General features: G+C 41.4%; 1 protein-coding gene across 1 annotated transcript in view; it reads left to right on the top strand.

Moving 5' to 3' along the window:
* TRANK1 (tetratricopeptide repeat and ankyrin repeat containing 1) overlaps positions 1 to 18,433 on the top strand; it is a 57,550-nt gene that overhangs the window by 15,156 nt on the left and 23,961 nt on the right. Inside the window, exons 3-12 of the mRNA XM_075728322.1 lie at positions 941 to 1,064; positions 2,505 to 2,655; positions 3,665 to 3,783; positions 6,081 to 6,164; positions 9,616 to 9,754; positions 10,334 to 10,465; positions 12,618 to 12,785; positions 15,554 to 15,712; positions 16,095 to 16,346; positions 17,142 to 17,318. Of these exons, the coding sequence (XP_075584437.1) occupies positions 941 to 1,064; positions 2,505 to 2,655; positions 3,665 to 3,783; positions 6,081 to 6,164; positions 9,616 to 9,754; positions 10,334 to 10,465; positions 12,618 to 12,785; positions 15,554 to 15,712; positions 16,095 to 16,346; positions 17,142 to 17,318 (1,505 nt within the window). The remainder of the gene's footprint in view (positions 1 to 940; positions 1,065 to 2,504; positions 2,656 to 3,664; positions 3,784 to 6,080; positions 6,165 to 9,615; positions 9,755 to 10,333; positions 10,466 to 12,617; positions 12,786 to 15,553; positions 15,713 to 16,094; positions 16,347 to 17,141; positions 17,319 to 18,433) is intronic.

Genomic DNA, 18,433 nt, shown 5'->3' with positions numbered 1-18,433 from the left:
TAGCCAATCAGACAAAATAGTAAAGTAAGTCTGGAGCGTATGCAGGGACCAGGGCAGAGTGGGGACGGAGCCAAGCAGGCTACCTCCAGCGCCTGTCCCTCACGGGCAGTGGGGCTTGGTCATACCGCAGGGATCTGCTCCTGGGCGCCTCCTTTCCCCTTGCCATAGGTTGCCTCGTCAGGATTTGCTTGCATGCCAGAGTGTGCTCTGAACACGTGCAGTGTGGTTGAAACCACTTTCTTGAGTGTAAATTAGTAGACAGGAAGAAGATGAAGGGTGCAGCTCTGTGGCATGTACTGTTTGAGCGCAGGCAAGACAGGCTTTCCAGGCTCCCCAGTACCTTGTGGACTGTAGTCCTGTAATTTGTGTGCAGCCCTTTCCAGAAACTGTCTTGGATCCAGCGGATGCTTTATATACTTTAGCATATTCTGTTCTCTAAAATACATTTTTTTATTTCTTAGCTGGTGTAAATGTGGATAATTCTGTTGACTTCATCAACTGGTGATACAGTAAAATGCGTTTAGGTTGGTTTTGGTGACCAAAAATGTGTTTAGCTTTCTTTCCATCTAGCAGCTTCCATTCGTGTGTCTGTTTTCTCCCATTCTTGGCCACTGGCTTTCACTGAGCCATATCTGGGTGTGTCGAGATAGTCTAAACTCTTTCTAAATCCTCATATGGCGTTAGTCCAGTGGGTTGGCTTTCTGCTTAAGGAGAGACGAGGATATCACTAACGGTATCACTAAGGTATCATTTAGGATGTCACTAAGAGATCTTATAGCTGACATTCAAACGATCTTTATTTTCCCCTACTCCATTTTTACCTCTAATATTGTTAGGTGGGTGATATGTAGACATTTTTCTTTTTTCTTGTTGAGAACTATAAAGTATGATGTGTCCTTTTTCCAGCAAAAAAACATTTATGCTGAAAATGTATTTTTAGGTGTTCCAGGGACATAGCTGTGCTACACTGCAACAAATCAACTGCCTTGTACAATCTTAATAAATGGAGAGAAGCAGTGTTTTCAGCCTACCAGAGCTTACACTGGGATCCGGAGTATGTTAAGGTATTCAGATGTTTAAGCTGGCAGTTTTTGCACGCCTTAATTTTTAAAACAGGTGTCAATATCTGCTTTTTATTGTGTTTTGGTTTTGAGTTGTCATAAACAAATACAGCATGAAATGTGGCATAATATTCCAGAATGCTCCAGAAAGCAAATATAGCATAGACTGTAGCATAAAATTCCAGAATCGGTGTCTGACTCTGAACATGAGCATCGGAATTACTACTGTAACAGTACTTTTAATAAAATGAAGCAGCTCTCTTCTGTGCCAGGAGATGCTGGTTCTTTCTGGGACCCTACAAGAGAGGCACCAACGCTTTCAAGAAAGATAACTATTTTATTGATATCCCAGACAAGGTGATAGCAAATAATAAAAACTTACATGCCCTTGTGATGCTGGAGACCCAGGGATGACGCAGCGCTGGCCAGGTCTCTGGTCAGGCCACGGCATGATGCACAGATCCCACCTGTGGTGAGGTTCACCAGCTCTGCGTTCCCTTGCGGTCTTACAGAGCCTGGCTCACGGTACAGATTCATCAGTCACTGACAGCAGTCAGGTCTGGGATGGGGACTTAGCTTTGAAGGCTCCCTTGGGCAGTGTGCCCTAATATTCTTTACATGTAAATAAGCCTACAGTTCCTGGGTACAGTACGTGGTGATCAAGGTCATATTGTATTTCCAGTGGACAGAACAATACACTACACATATGCTTGTGATTAAGTGCACATTGACATTGACTCAAATACTCATCTGTTAGGAATAAGTGGCAGTTGTACAGTATTTATGATACGGAGGCATACACTTGGATTGGCTTTTATGTACAATAAATAGTCTTCTGGAATAACCACCACGGACTCCCAGAGATTTTAGTAGAAGGTGTTTGATTTAGATATGGTAAAATTGGATGCAAATATCAATTTAACTTGCACTGTATTGTAGCATGCCAGTTATCTGGTTTGAACAAACTGATTTCACTGTGACTCTGAGCCAGTACAACCTAGTTCATTGGTGGATATGAACATGTTCAGGTGCCATTGGCTGAAGAGTATATGCGTTGTGGTAAATACTGCAAAATGCAGTGACATGGGGACGTAAACATATATTCTGGACCTTGTGACAAAAAAAAAAAAAAAATCCTGTCCAGAGGAGGTTAAAATATCATTACTAACAGTATGTCTTTCATCCTGTAGTTATTTTCCAAATTTTGTATTCCAGTATTTATCACGCTTCCATAGTATCTGTGATGACATCAGCACATTGTGAATTTCAAGGGATGTTTATTGCACTTTCTTTGGATCTGTGTGTAAGAAGCTGTAAAAATAGTACTACATGTCATTTTTATAGCATAATTAGAGAATTGAGGAAAAAATGATAACGTTTTGTGGTAAAGATCTCTGAATATTTTCCCAGCAATGGTCTTTTTTGCTCTCCTTTTTTTCTCAGGCTTACTATAGAGCTGGCCACTCATTGATCATGTTATCAGACTCTTCTGAGGCGATTTCTATGTTTCATAAAGGCTTGATTCTCCTGAATGCTTCTGCAGATCGAACTCAAGTCGCTGATTTTGTAGCAGCGATCTTCATAAGTATCAACGGTAAACTCAAATTAAGAGCTTAATTTTTCTAAGAGCCTTTCATTAGTGGTGATAACACAACTCTTTGGCAGGGCGTCCTTCGTGAGATCATTCATTTGGTCTTTAGTGCCACAGGTCTGTTTGAGGATCATGAACATGTTGAGTGGCCTAATCAAAAGGATGTGGGTGAATTTGGACCAGTTTGTATACAGCAGATGCCAACAATCCCAAAACACTCTGCAGAGGAGTGTGTTGTCTCACAAGAATACCTCAATTGTGGAATAGTTAAAAAAGGTCGAAATTCAGAGTCAGGGAGACAGGGTTGGAAATTTGGAGCTCCAGACCCCTAAGGCTGTAGCGCTTTTCGTCCAAACCACTCTGCTCTTCTTTTAGCTAAGTAGATTTGAAAATAATTAGAAGATACTCAGATTAAACTTGAGTTTACAGTGCAGTGTATTCCAGTGTGGGGGACTTTCCCTCAGCTAGTAATGGGCAGCGATGAAAAGAGGGAATTTGTCCTTTCTGTGACATTGTGTGGGTTTTTTTGAGCAATGTCCACCCTCCCTGCCCTCTCCTCAGTCTCCCCTCCTTTACTTGTTTTTTTGACCAGTTCACAGGCTTTGTCAGATGGGGCCTGCAGGCATGCCAGGAGATTTCGGGTTGTGCCCCTGCTGCATTTACTTGAACTTGTGGCCCCGTGTTAAGGGCTTTGATTAGCTTTAGCAGCATCCGTAGCTGGGCTCACCCACAAGTGGAAGAACTGCCACGAGGTTCACAATGTCTTGGGGCTTAGACGTGTTTCTTGAGGGTAGGGATTTTTTTTTTCCCCCTTGTTTAATGAAGACTGGCTGCTGAGAAGAAGGTGCTGTATCAGTTGGGTGGCCAGGGATATTTAAGCCCCTGTTTGGCATTCTCCTGGGTATTAATCCATGCTAAAATTGCCACTGTGCAGTGAAGTGATTTAGTTAAGACCCCAACTTTAAAAGTGCTGTGTATACTAAATAGTTTTTTCGATTGCTTATTCTTGCAGATGAACGAGTCTTTCCACGAACTTTTCCCCCTGCACATGATTATATTTTCAGTGCAAGGTTTGATGCACTGATTTGGCAAGCGGTGATAGAAAGGTTGGCCCAGAAAGGGAAGTGGCGGGTAAGTCTGTCGCTGCATTATGTACTGCTGCGCAGTAGGCGCTCATCTCTTACATCTTCAGGGTAAGCTCGTGCAACCTTTAAAATCCAAAACAATGGATATTTATTGTTCCCCGCTTTAAACATCTTGATTTTTAAGACTTGAAAAATACTTTTAGTGATAAATAATTTCTGAAATTCATTTCTTGAAGGGGTACAATGAACTTGAAATCTCGCTCGTCTCTTGCTGTTGTCTCTGTTATAATTATGGTGCCACCTGGTGTCGTTATTCTTGAAAGAAATCAGAGGTGCTGGCTGTGGGGGCTGCAGGGGCCTCTGTGAGGAGTGGCCGGGGCTGCCCCGTGCTGGGCATGGCTGGTTCCAGGTGGTTCCAGCGGATCCACTGCAGGGCATAGCTGAGCCCCTCAGCCAAGAGTGTGGCCCCTTGGGGAAAGTGTGCTTAAGAAAGAGCTAAACACTCACCCCTGGCAGAGTGAGGGGGAAAAAAGTGAGAAACAGCCCTGCGAGCACCAGGGTTGGAGAAGGAGAGGAAGGAGGGGGAGGAGGTGCTCCAGGCGTGGAGCAGGGATTCCCATGCAGCCTGTGGAGAGACCATGCAGGGGCAGGCTCCTGCCAGGAACTGCAGCCCATGGAGGACCCACACTGGAGCAGGGGAGAAGCATAAGGAAGAGGGAGTGACAGAGAAGGACTGCAATGGACTGACCGCAGCCCCCACGTTCCCCATCCAACCCCTCTGCCGTGGGCGGGGACATAGTTCACTAGCTCAAGTTGCTTAAGCCCCCGTCCAACCTGACCTTGAACACTTTCAGTGATGGGGCATCCACATCTTCTCTAGGCAACCTGTTCCAGTATATCACCGCCCGTATTGTGAAAAATTTCTTCCTCTTGCCCAATTTAAACCTACCCTCTTCCAAGTTAAAACTGTTGCCCTTGTCCCTTGTCACTACAGACCTTGTTAAAAAGTCTCTCTTATATGCCCCCTTTATATATTGAAAGGCCCCAATAAGGTCTGCCTGGAGCCTTCTCTTCTCCAGGCTGAACCACCCCAATCTCTCAGCCTCTCTCCACTGGAGAGGTATTCCATCCCTCTGATAATTTTTGTGGCCCTCCTCTGGACCCACTCCAACGGGTCCGTGTCTTTCCTGTGCTGAGGACTCCAGAGCTGGACACAGTACTCCAGTTGGGGTCTCACCAGAGCAGAGTAGAGGGGCAGAATCACCTCCATCAACCTGCTGGCCATGCTTCTTTTTAGGGAGCCCAGGATACTGTTGGCTTTCTGGGCTAGAAGCACACATTGCTGGCTCATATCCAATTTTTCATCCACCAGTACCCCCAAGTCCTTCTCCACAGGGCTGCTCTCAATCCCTTCACCCCCCAGCCTGTATTGATACCATGGATTGCCCTGACCCAGGTGCAGGACCTAGCACTTGGCCTTATTGGACTTCATGAGGTTCACATGGGCCCACTTCTCAAGCCTGTCAAGGTCACTCTGGATGGCATCCCTTCCCTCAAGCTTATCAGCTGCATCACTCACCTTGGTGCCACCTGCAAACTTGCCGAGTGAGTGCACCACACAATCCCACTGTGTATGTCATTGATAAAGATATTAAACAGTACTGGTCCCAGTATGGACCCTTGAGGGACACCACTTTTTACTGGTTTCCACTTGGACACTGAGCCATTGACTATAACTCTTTGGATGCAGCCATCCGGTCAATTCCTTCTCCATCCAACAGTCCATCCATCAAACCCATATCTCTCCAATTTAGAGTTAAGAATGTTGTGGGGGACTGCATCAAAAGCCTTAACAGAAGTCCAGGTAGATGAGATCCATAGTTCTTCTCTTGTCCTCCGGTGAAGCTAGGTGGGTTTCCAAGGAGCAAGGTAAAGTTTTTAGGGAAACTGAGAAAATGGAAAAAGATACAGTATGCATTTCTTGCTTTCTGCTCAGTATGTTGGTGTAGCTGGGGAGTCTCATCGCCGTGAATGTGAAGGTTCATTCCTAAAGTGAAGGGTCACTTCCAAGGTGTATTGGAGAAATTTTTAGGGCCTGACCTTTCTACGTGGTTTTTATTTCTGAGGGAACTTTCATTGATCATAGCTTCCCACAGTCCACTCACTGTACGTTACATTAATTCAGTTGATAAATGGAAAGGGAGATTGAGTAATCTGTTACGATTTTAAAAAAAGATCTGAAATGTTGTTAGTACTTATTTGCTTTCCTACAAGATCTGATGAGACAGTGAAAAACAAAGTTTCTAAGTGTGCTTGTAAGATCACTAATATTTTTTTTTCCAGTCTTGTCTGCTGTTGTTGTCCAAGAAGAAAGAGTTGCCCACCAATCTCAGAGTCAACCAGTTATCACTGAAGAATCTCTTTGAGGTAAAGTAGCATCCTTTTTTTTTTTTTTTCTTGAGTCTATTTCTTTTATTCCTGTTCACTTTAGTGAAATATTTTCCATCTTGTGTGCAAGGCTAAAACAGATCAAAGAAAAATAAAATGGAAAATAGTACATGGACTTTGATGACATTAAATCATCTATTTTGTCCCTTTTCATTTGAATGTTGAAAAATCCTTAATTTGCTAACTTCTGTATGTAATTTAATGTTTCCTTTAATTTGATCAAAAGAAATCATCTTCCTCTCGTGTACAGCAAGCTATTCATGTCATGCATGGAACCTGAGAATTTAATGCTGATAAATGTCTGACATGAGTTAAGTTGGATATGTTTTCCAACCAGGACAATTTATGATATCCCTGGGATAGGGTATTATTATACTTCGCTAGCCTGTTCTGGACTGCTTCATGGTGCTGAGTATGATTACAGGGAGTTGAACTGAGTGCAGTGTTGGAATTTTCCCTTCCCTCAATGCCCCAAATTTTTGGTAGGTTGCTTTATACCTAGGCAGCAACTGCTAAACTTTCTCCCTAAAGGCTTTGACACTTTCCAAATGACTTAAGAGGATTTTGAAAGAAAGATGGAAACATGTAGTCATAGACCAAGTAGCCGCACTTCCTAATGCCTTTCACTGAGATGATGGCATCTGCAGAGAGCAGAATTTGATCTTTGTGTTGCTCTTCTGAAACTCGCTCTTTTCTTTATCTTGTGATTCCTCATGTTCTGCAGCATTTGAGAACCTCCAAAGCTTTCTACGCTGGCAGGATAAAATAAAATCTTCCAGCTGTCTTAAACTGGCACGCTCACGCATACTTTGCCTGCTGCTGGCTGTGCCCACCGGTACCTCCCAGAGGCTCTGCCCACATCGCTGTGTGAGCTAGGTGGCCTTGTAGGGCTTGCTGCTGCTTGTCCCTGCCTTTGTGCATGGGTATCCCACCAAAACGCTTTGAATGCCTGAAGGGGTGTGCAGCCATTGCTTCTGGACCCTTGGGAACCAGGGTGTAGCCGGAGGCTGACTGTGAGCCAGGAGCTGCTGCTCTGCTATTCAGGAACAGCCAGTGTCCGTAGCAGTAACATACCAACTTTCTAAAGGAATCTCACAGTGTATGTGTCTGTTACCACACAGTGGATGCCCAGCCTGTTTCAATTGCAGCTAAGTAAAGCATTTCTTGTGGACCATTAAAAAATTCTTCTCTGTATGCATTTTTTTTTTGTTTTATTCTTCCATTTCTTTGTGTGTATAAGTTAATTAACTATAGTTCTGCTGTATGTAACCTACTTTTAAAAGATATGGTTACACATTCATTGGGAAATTCCATTAGGCTTTATGCTGAAGTATACTAGACTTCTTACAGCACTGTGGTTTTCCTGACAGAAACTTTAGAAGATGTTAACTGTAGGGTACACAGTACATTTGCTTGGCATTTACTGGCTGGCAAATTAACAGTTAGGGCATATTGATGGAATATGCCAGAATTTGCTATTTGATTGTTACAGTGCTTGTGGTACTTTTGTCATAATAATTTCAAGTTGAGGCTTTTTCCATAAATGTTAGGTGCCTGACAGAGCGAGCGGGAGTCATTCTGAAAAAGAAGGGTAACGCAAAGGAAGTAAATTGACGTCTGTTCGTAGGCTTGTTTATAGTGATAGCAGAAGAATTAGTGGATGAATATATGCAAGCATGCCTTGGTTAGCTATCATTAGGCAGGTATGCTGTGTTAGTGCTAGCAGAGTAGCCCATATGGGACTTCATGCTACCTGCCATCATCGCTCATGTGTTTGCTCAATTTTGCAGAAAGTGAGGGTGGATCAGGGTTTGGTCTTGGACCATCCAGGCCCACAGCCAGGCAGGAGCAGGGCTGCAGTGCTAAAGCAGCATAGCTGTGGTGGGGACAAGGCATGAGAGCCTCGGATTGAAGCAGCTCCCAAGCAAAGGTGCCCACTGCTGTGGTTTGCAGTTCTTAGCAGCACCCTGGCCTGGGGCACAGCAGCAAAGCAGTCCTGCAAGGGGTGAACGTGCTCCTCACACTGACAGTAAAGCATGGCAATGCAGTAGAAGACATGTGCAGGGTGTCTTAGCAAAAAATCTTCCTTCCTAGGCAAGCAAATCAAAATGCCTCGTTGAGAGAAGAGGATAGAAGTGGGTTGCCTTTGCAAAATACGATGTCCTTTGTTGCTGAATTGGCCTCACCAGTCTTAGCTATTCTAGTGACTTTGTTTTACATGTGGAAGACTGAAAGAATCAAGATGAAAGATCCCTAAGCAGTGCTTCTCTTCTGCAAAAATTAGAAAATGTGGCTTTCTGACAACTCAGACTTCCCTTGCTGCCACTACATAGTCCCTGTAATTTGTTGTATTTTGATTTTGTAACTGCACAAACAGTAATTCTTGCCAGTCAAAATTTGGCATGAGGTGTTAGAAAAAAATGATTTATTTGTGGATGTTGGAAGCATGTGTGAAGACTGCTATTTAAAAAGATGACTGGCACAAATGGAGAAATTATGTCTGAACACTGTTTCCGAGCTCCCTGTCATGTCCTGATCCTTCTGGCATATTGTCTCAATTTCCATCTCAGCTTGCTCTGCCCACCTCCAGAGTTCCCCATATTGCTGTACCCCTTGTAGACTGTGCTTCATGTTCATTAAGTCCTTGCTGGAACATCCTTTTTCAGTTCAGCTGCCTTCTGCTCAGGCTGTGTGCTTTCAGTCTTGGTCTGTAAACTTCCCTGTAAATTCCATACTTTTATCATGTCACCTTCTAGGAACTTATCTGGTGAAAAATCTGTCTCCTAAGGCTTAACACCTTTTCTTTGTATGAGCAGTCATATTATCATTGCTGTCTTAATAACGCCAGATGCTTCCTGAGCTGGATGAGAGTAAGGCTTTGCCCTGCTCTCCATCCACAGGGTTCCTGAGCTGTAAAAGGACTGGTTGCCTGAGTTCCCTAAACCTCCTTCCCCCAGTCTCTAACTCCCTTTTCCCAATTTCAAGTATTTCTCCAGCGTCTTCTTGCTTTGGGGTAACTGCCTGCATAAGCTGCCTCATCCAAGCTTAAAAGGCACAATATCCAGTTAGAGCAATATTTGCACTGAGATACAGTAATATTTAATAGACAAGTGTAAGGCAGAAAGTTGCAGTCAATTACAGAGAAGAAATATAGAAATACGTATTATAAATAGACTTTAGATTCAGTCCTCTTCAGAGCAGGACAAGATTCTTTTAAGATTCATGAACATCTCATAGGAGAAAAGTATTTGTTTTGAGCTTCTACTGGAATTGTTGCATATATAATAAACGTTGCATTTGACAGTGGATATGGCTTGATTCTTATTGTTCCGCTGATTCTTGTCATAAAAAAAATGGAAATAGGATTAAAAAAGAAAATGCCTTCTGTGTATGTAAAATAATGTGTTGTAATTGCTCTCTTTGTTATCAGACTTCTGAGTTGTATGGGCATGGTAAGAAGATGCAAGAAGTAGCGGAGTTAGTCAAGTGGCTAATTTCCATTGGGGCGAAAGTGGAAACCATTGGAGTGTATCTGCTTCATGCTGTGATCAGACTGTGTATCAAAGCAAGTGAGTGACATCCGCACCTAAAATAAAACAATGGTGGCCTTCATCAGAGAACTGACAGCTAGAGCTTGTTTAAATTTTTTTTTTTTTTAAACTAATGAGATCAGATCATCTAGGTAAAACCTTGCATGTGGCAGTAAGGCGCTATTTTAAAAATGTAGCACTGTCTGTGCCTGATAGTGGTACAAACCTAATAAGGTTGTTCTTTTTCGTGGTTTGAAGCAAAAGTGTGGTTGATGTGGGTCTTTAAGAACCTGAATATATCAGCTTTGACGAAAATACAGTGTTTCTTCCTGCGACCTGAGTGTGGAGCAACAGTTTCTATACATGCTAAAGAGTCATCAGTCAACCTCAGAGTTGCACATGCTGTGAGTCAGGGGGAGCGTAGCATCACGTCTCCCACAACGCAGCTGTCTCTTACCATGATTTCATTTATGTATTTCTTCCCTCTCTTACTCCCTGTGTTCGAGAAAAAGTTTCATACAGATGTATCTTGCCACTTTATAGGGAAAAAAACAGGATCTGTTTCTGCTGTATCTCTGTTTACCATTTATAACAAGTGGGGTTTTTTGACCATTTCAGGAAAGAACCATCTCTTCAGGTGGTTACTGACTCAGAGACCGGACTTGAAGGCTAGGATCAATGAGCAAGACCGAGATGGGTGCACCCTCCTCCATATTGTGGCATCTTCCAGTGAATATTCCCAGAAACACAGTAAATACAATTCTGTTTTTTGTGGGTGTGGTGTTCTGTATTCATATGGAGAAGCGAATAATGGAAGAAAATTTCAGACCCTGCTGTTTACTATTTCATGCTAAGGAAGAAAATGAGAAAGTCCCGTTATCTGAATGTAGACTTTGTGATGGTAACTAATATTTAAACTTTTCAACAATTCCCTTTTAAAATTGTGTACCTGATTTGTGACCACCTTCTTTGCTCTTTGGTTGAACTGGTTATGATTTTCCCACAAGTATGCTGCAGTTTTTAGAATCATAGAAGGTACCTTTTAAAGTTTGATGTGCCCTTAAAATCATATTAGACCACCTGGAGGCCTATCCTGTTCTTTTAAATAGGTGAAGATTTAAAACCTAGGTAGCAGTGTACCTTGCCAGAGGAGGTAAATGAAATGCTTTCCTTCATGTTTTCTGTGGGATTTCTTTTATGTTAACTTAGCCTGGCTTTTTTTCTTGTATTTCTTACTCTGCCCGCTAGGTGGCAACAGGAAATAAGCATCAGTGCCAAGATAACACCAGACACTTAGGTCATTAAAGGCGATGACGTTCTGGTGGTTCTCGTTAATAGTATGAATGAAATGCGCACAACCTATATCTAAATAATTTTGTTTTCTGGAAAGGTGTAACATGTCTTCTGCAGCAGTTCCATCTGTTGCTAAATGACTCTCGCATTTCCAGAAGAGACCGTGTATATATTTATATGTGTATATATATTTATTAAAGTTTATTTATGTATATTTATACAGTATATATATTATATAGAGAGTATGTATTTTATATGTATATTTAAAAATATTTATATTTGTATAGTATGTGTATTATCTATAGAGTATATATATTTATATATATATAAAAACCAGCCGGGTTAGCTCAGTTGGTTAGAACATGGTGCTAATAACGCCAAGTTCACAGGTTCAATCCCTGCTTACTGCAGGGGGGTTGGGCTCGATGATCTCTCAAGGTCCCTTCCAACCCAAAGCATTCTATGATTCTATATATATTTATTTAATAAAGTTTATTTATAATACTTATATAGTATAAATATTATATATAGTATATTTGTAAACATATATAAATATATATATATATAAAAATACACCCTTGCACCCATCTGTTAGCCAAAAATAATCCCTAAAATAGCTTGAACGGTAAGGCTTAGACAAACAAAGCAAGACATTTGTGTTAGCCTGCATCATGTTTTCCTCATCTAGGTTTTGCCTTTGGCACATGCAGCAGGTGCGGTGGTGTGCCTGGGGGAAGCGTGGTGGTCTAATGCTCATTTGCTCACCATTGCTTAGTCTTCTCCTGTGTGACTTGGTGGTCTGGTGCTCCTGCACTCTCCCAGCTGTTCTGAGGGCACGGCTTACAGCAAATGTGCCTCTTTGAGGCAAGAGGAGGACAGGCAGCTGCTTGCAGGGCTGTAAAGTTTCCCCTGGTAGTGCAGTGTGACATACTAAGAAGGGAGCATGTCATCTTCCAGAATATTAGATATTGTGTCAAGGCTTTAAATCACCATTACATTTATTGTGTTTATGTGTGATCTGTAATACTTGTTGTGAAATGCTATAGAGGATAGTAGTTTCTGTTGAAAGCAATGATACCTACCATTAGTCAAACTAGACATCTTTGTTATAAAACTTATTACCAAGAAAATCATCTGGTTTATGTTGCATAGGAAAGAAATTCAGTGCCGTGCCTGAATATGTGATATTCTGGTTTATTGAGTCACCTGCCCAACAGTAGCAAAATCCCTTGTTTTGTTTTTTTCTTTATGTACAGAGTAGTTTGCCTAGAGCCTGGAGAACAGGGTTGGGCATAAGAGAGGAGGTGAATTCCACATACTGCCTCTGGCTGGTGAGATGCTTATGAGGCACCCAGTGACTTTGTGTTTCTGTGCTCCCATTTCCCAGTTAATGATAATGAAGATAGAGTTTTAATTTTTTTGAAGGGCTTTGTTTTGGGGAAAAATACCTCACAGTACCTCATTCTTATGACACTGGAAAAGATTTAGATCTTTTTTAAATTTATACTAGAAATTTTGCCAGGATATTAAAAATACAAAGGAAAACAGAACAAAATCCCTGAACAATGAGAATTATTCTTCCCTAACGTTTATTCATGTAATGTTTTAGGCCAAACAGAAGATGTGATCATGCTCCTGAATTTTGGTGTTGATCCCACCGTTCCAGATGCACGGTCAAGATACGTCATAGATATCTTGAAAAAGAACAAAAACTTTGATGCTGTAAAAGCAGTCAGCAATCACATTGAGAAACAGACTTCCTCTGAGAACCAGACAGGTAATACATAGACTGTGTGCTTTTCCTGGTTTAAAATTATATCCTTTAGATACAAAATTGTTTTATTTGTAATTGGTAATACTAGGTGGTTTTCATGTAACTTTTCCTGTGAGTTGTCACCCTGCTCTCCTATCAGTCAATGATGAACTTTTTGTCCTTGCCTGAAGGTGACTGCTGTCCAACTGATGTTCTTAGTATATTATGCAGTAAGTGACTGCAAGTTGCTCTTAAGTTACTGTAAGCCACTGGGGTTTTTTCTCATCCTTAACATGAGGCTCCCCCTGCCATAGAAACTGCTTCTTTTTGATGCTTTTCCAGTTTTAGCCTTTTACCTTCACTTTAGGTTTTGGAAAATGAAACATTTTGTTAAAGTGTTGGTGGCATATTTAAAATGTTTTTAATAACAAAAAATATTACCAAAAAAAGGGAAGCTCTGAAATGATGAAAATGTGAGTGAAAAGTTGCTGACATTTTTAAAAACAGAATAACATTTTAGTAAGAGCTCTTTGTTCACAAAGTTTTAGCCATCTTTGATCTATGTGGGTCATATGCAGCTAAAACTCCTGTATTAATTGGAAAATTTTAACCTCTGCACATGTTAAGGGAAAAGAGTAGCAGAGCAGACTATCAGACTAAAATTACAAGAGCCTCTCATAACCAAAGCAGGGGAACTAAAATTTAGTTACACTCGTGGAATATGGGGAAACTTCAAAGAACATTTTAAAAATTATTAATGATATTTCTAAGCAGTTTGCAATGGACCTGTTGTCATGCAGGAAGACACAAATCTTAATTGTCCCAGTGCTAATATGAAATTTCATGAACTGCGGTGATAAACTGGTTTCCAGTCTGCTTTTTTACAAGAGCCTGTCAGTTCTGAAAAGGATTCCGACTTGTCTGGTTTTTTTTATAATTTTCCATTCTGGAAACTAATGTATCAAGTGTGATCGCCCAAATAAAGGGAATGTTCCACGCCAGTAAATGGAAATGAGAAAACATACAAATTGTACAATACCACCCCATTGTGACAGTATCGAGACTGGCTAACCCTTATATAGATTCTTGTCCGCCCTAACAAACGGAGCAAGCCTGAGCAGCCTGTACTGCAGTGTGGTCGGAGAGCTGCTAGCTGGGGCAGGAGGTAGGGACCTCTACCCTTGGGACTGGGGGGTCTCTGCAGGATGCGCCTTCTTGGCAGCGTGGCACTACAGCTTGGTTGCCACTTACATCCTAGCTCTGAAAGAGACTGTAGTGGGCCACAGACATTTCCAGCAGAGGATCCAGTCGTAGGAGGCCATTTGGAGGAGCTCTTGAGAGTATCCACATGAGAACTGATGGATTTTGGCGGGTGAGGCAAGATGTTCCTGCAGGACGCTGAGGTTCAGAAATTCAGGAGGTAGATCCTGCAGCTGATCTTTTCAAACCATGGTTTCGACTGCTGTTTAAAAATAAGTCCCAAGCGTGGACATTGTTCATCTTGAAGGCATTTCTTCAGTATAGTCTTTCTGAGATGGCTTGGTACCTGATCTGGTTGTTTTCCTTGGCACTAACCAACCAGAACCTTAAGGTAATACCTGCATTAGCATTTTTACTCTATTAGCCCAAAGCATAAACTTTTCAAACCAGAACTTGCTCATGTCTTGCAGATCTCAAAGCACAGATGGAGCAAAAGACTGCACAGGCAAATCAAACTTGGCAAAAAGCAAAGTTTTTAGGCTACATCCTCATTTTCATGTGTGTATTGCATGTAAGTTTGCTAGAAAGCACGAGGTTCCATTGCAGTTCCATCTTACGGCTCCTGACAACCAGATTCCCATGGTTCCTCTTTCTTTACTGTAGAGATCTTGTGCCCTGCTCTGGAGAAGGTCTTAGCCCAGTGGCTCTCAGTTAGGAGGTTAACACCAATCCCTCTGTGGTGGTAATTGCTTTGGTTAGTGTTCCAGGTAGCTCAGTCTGTCTTTTGTGGTCAGTTTTGGTTTTTTTTTTTTTTTTTGCCAATGCACAGCCCCCAGGATTTTTCTGGGCTTAGTACAAAATGAGAGGCTGGGGAATAAGCCACTGCTTTACAGGTAACAGTCTGAGGTTAATCCTGGTTGCTAAAAAGATGACCAATGTTGTCTGTCTCTTTGTCCTAAGGGATAAAGCTACTGTTTCATTTGGTCTTTGAAGTACTTGAATTCCTCAAAGCTTTTAGGAAAGCCAGGCCAAGTCTTTCAGTTTTCATTTAAGGGCATTTATTAGGACATAATTTAAAATCTGCCATTGCCCATTACCTAAGTATCTCTTAAACTTGTAGGTATGATTTTGGTGTGGTGGGTGTTTGGGGTTTGGGGTTTTCTTTTCCTTTTAAGAGGACAAATTAATTTATGGCTGTATTTCTTAAATGCCACTGAGGAATCAGACAAGCTCAGGACACCTGATTAAAACTATACTGAAAACATTACTGGTTTTAGTCATTACTCTAAAAATTCTGAACAATGATATCACTGTGAGGCAGCAGTGGCCTGCCTGCATGCAGATCACCTTGTGAACTATTATAATTTTCAGGTTAGCCTATTATGGCAAACAGTGTATTCAATGAGTGTATCAAACATCCTTTGGGATATGAAGTCCATCACAGGACTGGCTTTGGCAGTAAGAGTTTCAGCCGTCTGATTTTAACCTGCCACTACACATTTCTCAGAGCCCTGAGATGTAACATATTATAGTTCTGCCCTGAAAACATGCCAGCAAGGAACTGGATTTTCAATTTCTGTAATGTTTTGCAGGGGAGGATGAAAGCAGAGCCATAGCTGATACAGATTCTCTCCTGGATGTTGTTGAACAGTTTGTCCAGTTCTGCAAGTTTGAAAACGGAGCGCATCATAAAAATGTATTGAAGGAAGATGCAGTTAAGCGATTTCTGAAACTGCTGTCTTCTGTGAAAGGTACAACGAGTTCCCATTTCTCCCCTTCACAAAACTTAATCGCTGTGAAAAATGTGTTTGATGCTAACACACAGTTTTTGCTCTCTTACCCTTCCTTCCCTTCCCTGTTTCTGCAACTGATATTACTGGAACAATGTGCTTTTACTTATTTTTACTGTTGTGTTTTGCACGTAGAACCACCAGAATATGCACAAAATTTCAGTGTGATGAATCAAAGTGTTCGAAGCTGATGCTGTCAGCATCAGGACAAAATGATGCAAGTGTTGCCTTTTGCTGTTCTGTACTTCCAATTTAATGAGTTCATTGTTCTGAAATTGGTTTACAGTGAGATTGATTTTATTATGTGGTTTGAGTGACTTACGTTGTCTTGACTGTCTTGCAGAAATCCCTGAAGGGGTGGTTTGCGACATCTCCCATGACTGTGCTAACAGCTTCATAAAACAGTTGCTGGAGAAGCAAATGTGGCATAAAGTTTTGCTGCTGCTAACAGGGAAAGCCAGTGGGGAAGAGCCATCAGGTGGAGGACTGTTCAGAAACTGCAGTCTTTCAGATGTTGACATTGGCAATGTTATCCAACGGTGTGACAGATCGGATAAGCAAGTGCCCCTCATAAGATGCTTGATTGAACGAGGAGGTGAAAAAATGTGCAATATTAATGTGTTATAATAGATGCAATATTTTATTTGACATGTTTGGAGCAACACAGTTTCAGAAATACCAATGCATGTTTTTTGTGGCTCTGTGTAAGTGCAGCAGCTTGTTGGAGTGCGGTCCGTTGGCTGCATCTGCTGCATGCGACATGGGGAAGCTAGTAAGGCTACATGGTCAGGGTTGGTAAAAGGTAAAAAGATTATTGTTGCTCCTTTGCTTGTAGTTTCTTTGGTTTTTAATTTCTCTGTCTTCAGCCACAATATTATCCTGATCAAAAGTGTAAGCCACAGTCTTTGGGTTCAATCAGTTGTTATGTTACAAGTAATTGACTGCCTCAGTGATTTCAAAGGCATGACCAGATGTCTTTTGGGTTTTTTAGCTAGCGTAGACATCATAATTTTTCTTGTTTGATGTGAAGTTTACTCCTAGGATTACTCTAGCATTTTTCATTTCATCTTATAACTTGATGTTAGCTATGAATTATGGACACATGGTCCTGTTGCGGCCTTGTGAGCACCAGAGGTGCAGGGAGACTTCTTTTTTCAGTCAGTGACTGACTTGAAGAAGTGCGTTCTGGCCTTTATGTCTTCCTATGACAACAATGGGAAGATTTTCTTAGTCAATAACTCTTTAACAAATACATGTAAAAAGCTGACCAAAAAAAATGTTGCCTGCTCATCAGTCAGCATGTACCTTCATCTTTTTAGAACTTTCTGTGGTTTGCCTAGATCTGGCATATCAGATTTAACCCCTGATATTTTCATGTCCTTCACACCAGCTCTGCCAGATGGGATTGGAACCGACTCTGAAATACCACTGCAAATATGCCTCAAAAAGAATTATTTTGAACTGGTATATTTGCTGCTCACCAAAGGTGCAGATCCTCGAAATGTCTCCACTGCACAAGGAGATACTCCTTTGCATGCTGCAGTTTCCATCTGTTTAAATAATAGAGGTAAGGCTTTTGTGTGCCCGGGCCTAGGGGACACAAAGGGATCTAGCAGACGTGCACCATTTGTTTTCACAGGAACTGTTGAAAAACATCCCTATTTCTTACCTCTCCAGCCCACTGCCCCTTCTGCTGCTGTTTACTGATGTGATAGCAGCAGATCAGGGTGTTTGACAGTGTCTCAGCCCCCAAAGCTCCCAGTGCATCCCCAGGCCAGAGGATACGCACCAATCTTTGTTAAGCTGATGTGCTCTGCTTTGTGGTTGCAGTGGCTGGGACTGTGAGAAGAGTTAATGGCAGCTCAGGTGACCAGGGGCAATCAAGCAGCTGTGATGTCTCCATCAGTTACTGTTTTGTGAACATATTCTTGTTTAATCAAGCTGATTTAGAAAGGAAGGCTCCTCTTTGAAACCCTGTAAAATGCGTACTATGTGGGAATGAAGTAAATGGGAAGGATCTAGGAAGAAACAAAGGTAAAGGCAGAGCAATGGCAGCAGACTTTGAAGGAAATCCTATGGTGACATCTGAAATCTGTTTCCCAGTTTTTGTTCAGTCGTCAATCAAGCAAATTTTGTTCAGAGGAGAAGTGAATGAGAGGACTGCAGGGCTTAGATAAAATGTAAGAAATTCAGTAAACTATCAGATTAAGCCCAAAAGATTTTAAATGAAGAAAAAACACATTTTTGAGTTGAAGGATTAAAATAATTAAAAATACTGAATTTAAGCACACACATTTCATTTAATAACTTTAGAGAGATTAAAAGCATAGATACTTCCAGTTGTAAATTTTAAATCAAAAATTAAGAAGTTCAATGGCAAGATCTTCTCTTAAGTATTTTTCACTGTGTAAAGTTTTTGAGGTGGAGTTTCTTTATAATGATTTTGGTGTGTCACTATCTTACAGGTAGGAAAGAAATGTTTGACATATATTATCTGATCTAAATCACATATATTATCTGGAGTAAATCTGGAAAGCTGTAGAATCTCTTTTTTTCCCAGAGAGGTATTGGACTAATCTTATTGTGTCGGAAATTGCTCTGGAGACGTCAGATATCAGGAAATAATTGGAATTTGCCAAAGGTTATTTTAGTAAACAAAAGTTATCTACAGCAGTTTACTTC

This window comes from Pelecanus crispus, chromosome 2 (assembly GCF_030463565.1).
Source record: "Pelecanus crispus isolate bPelCri1 chromosome 2, bPelCri1.pri, whole genome shotgun sequence".
NCBI lineage: Eukaryota > Metazoa > Chordata > Aves > Pelecaniformes > Pelecanidae > Pelecanus > Pelecanus crispus.
This window is presented reverse-complemented; position numbering and strand designations above follow the sequence as displayed.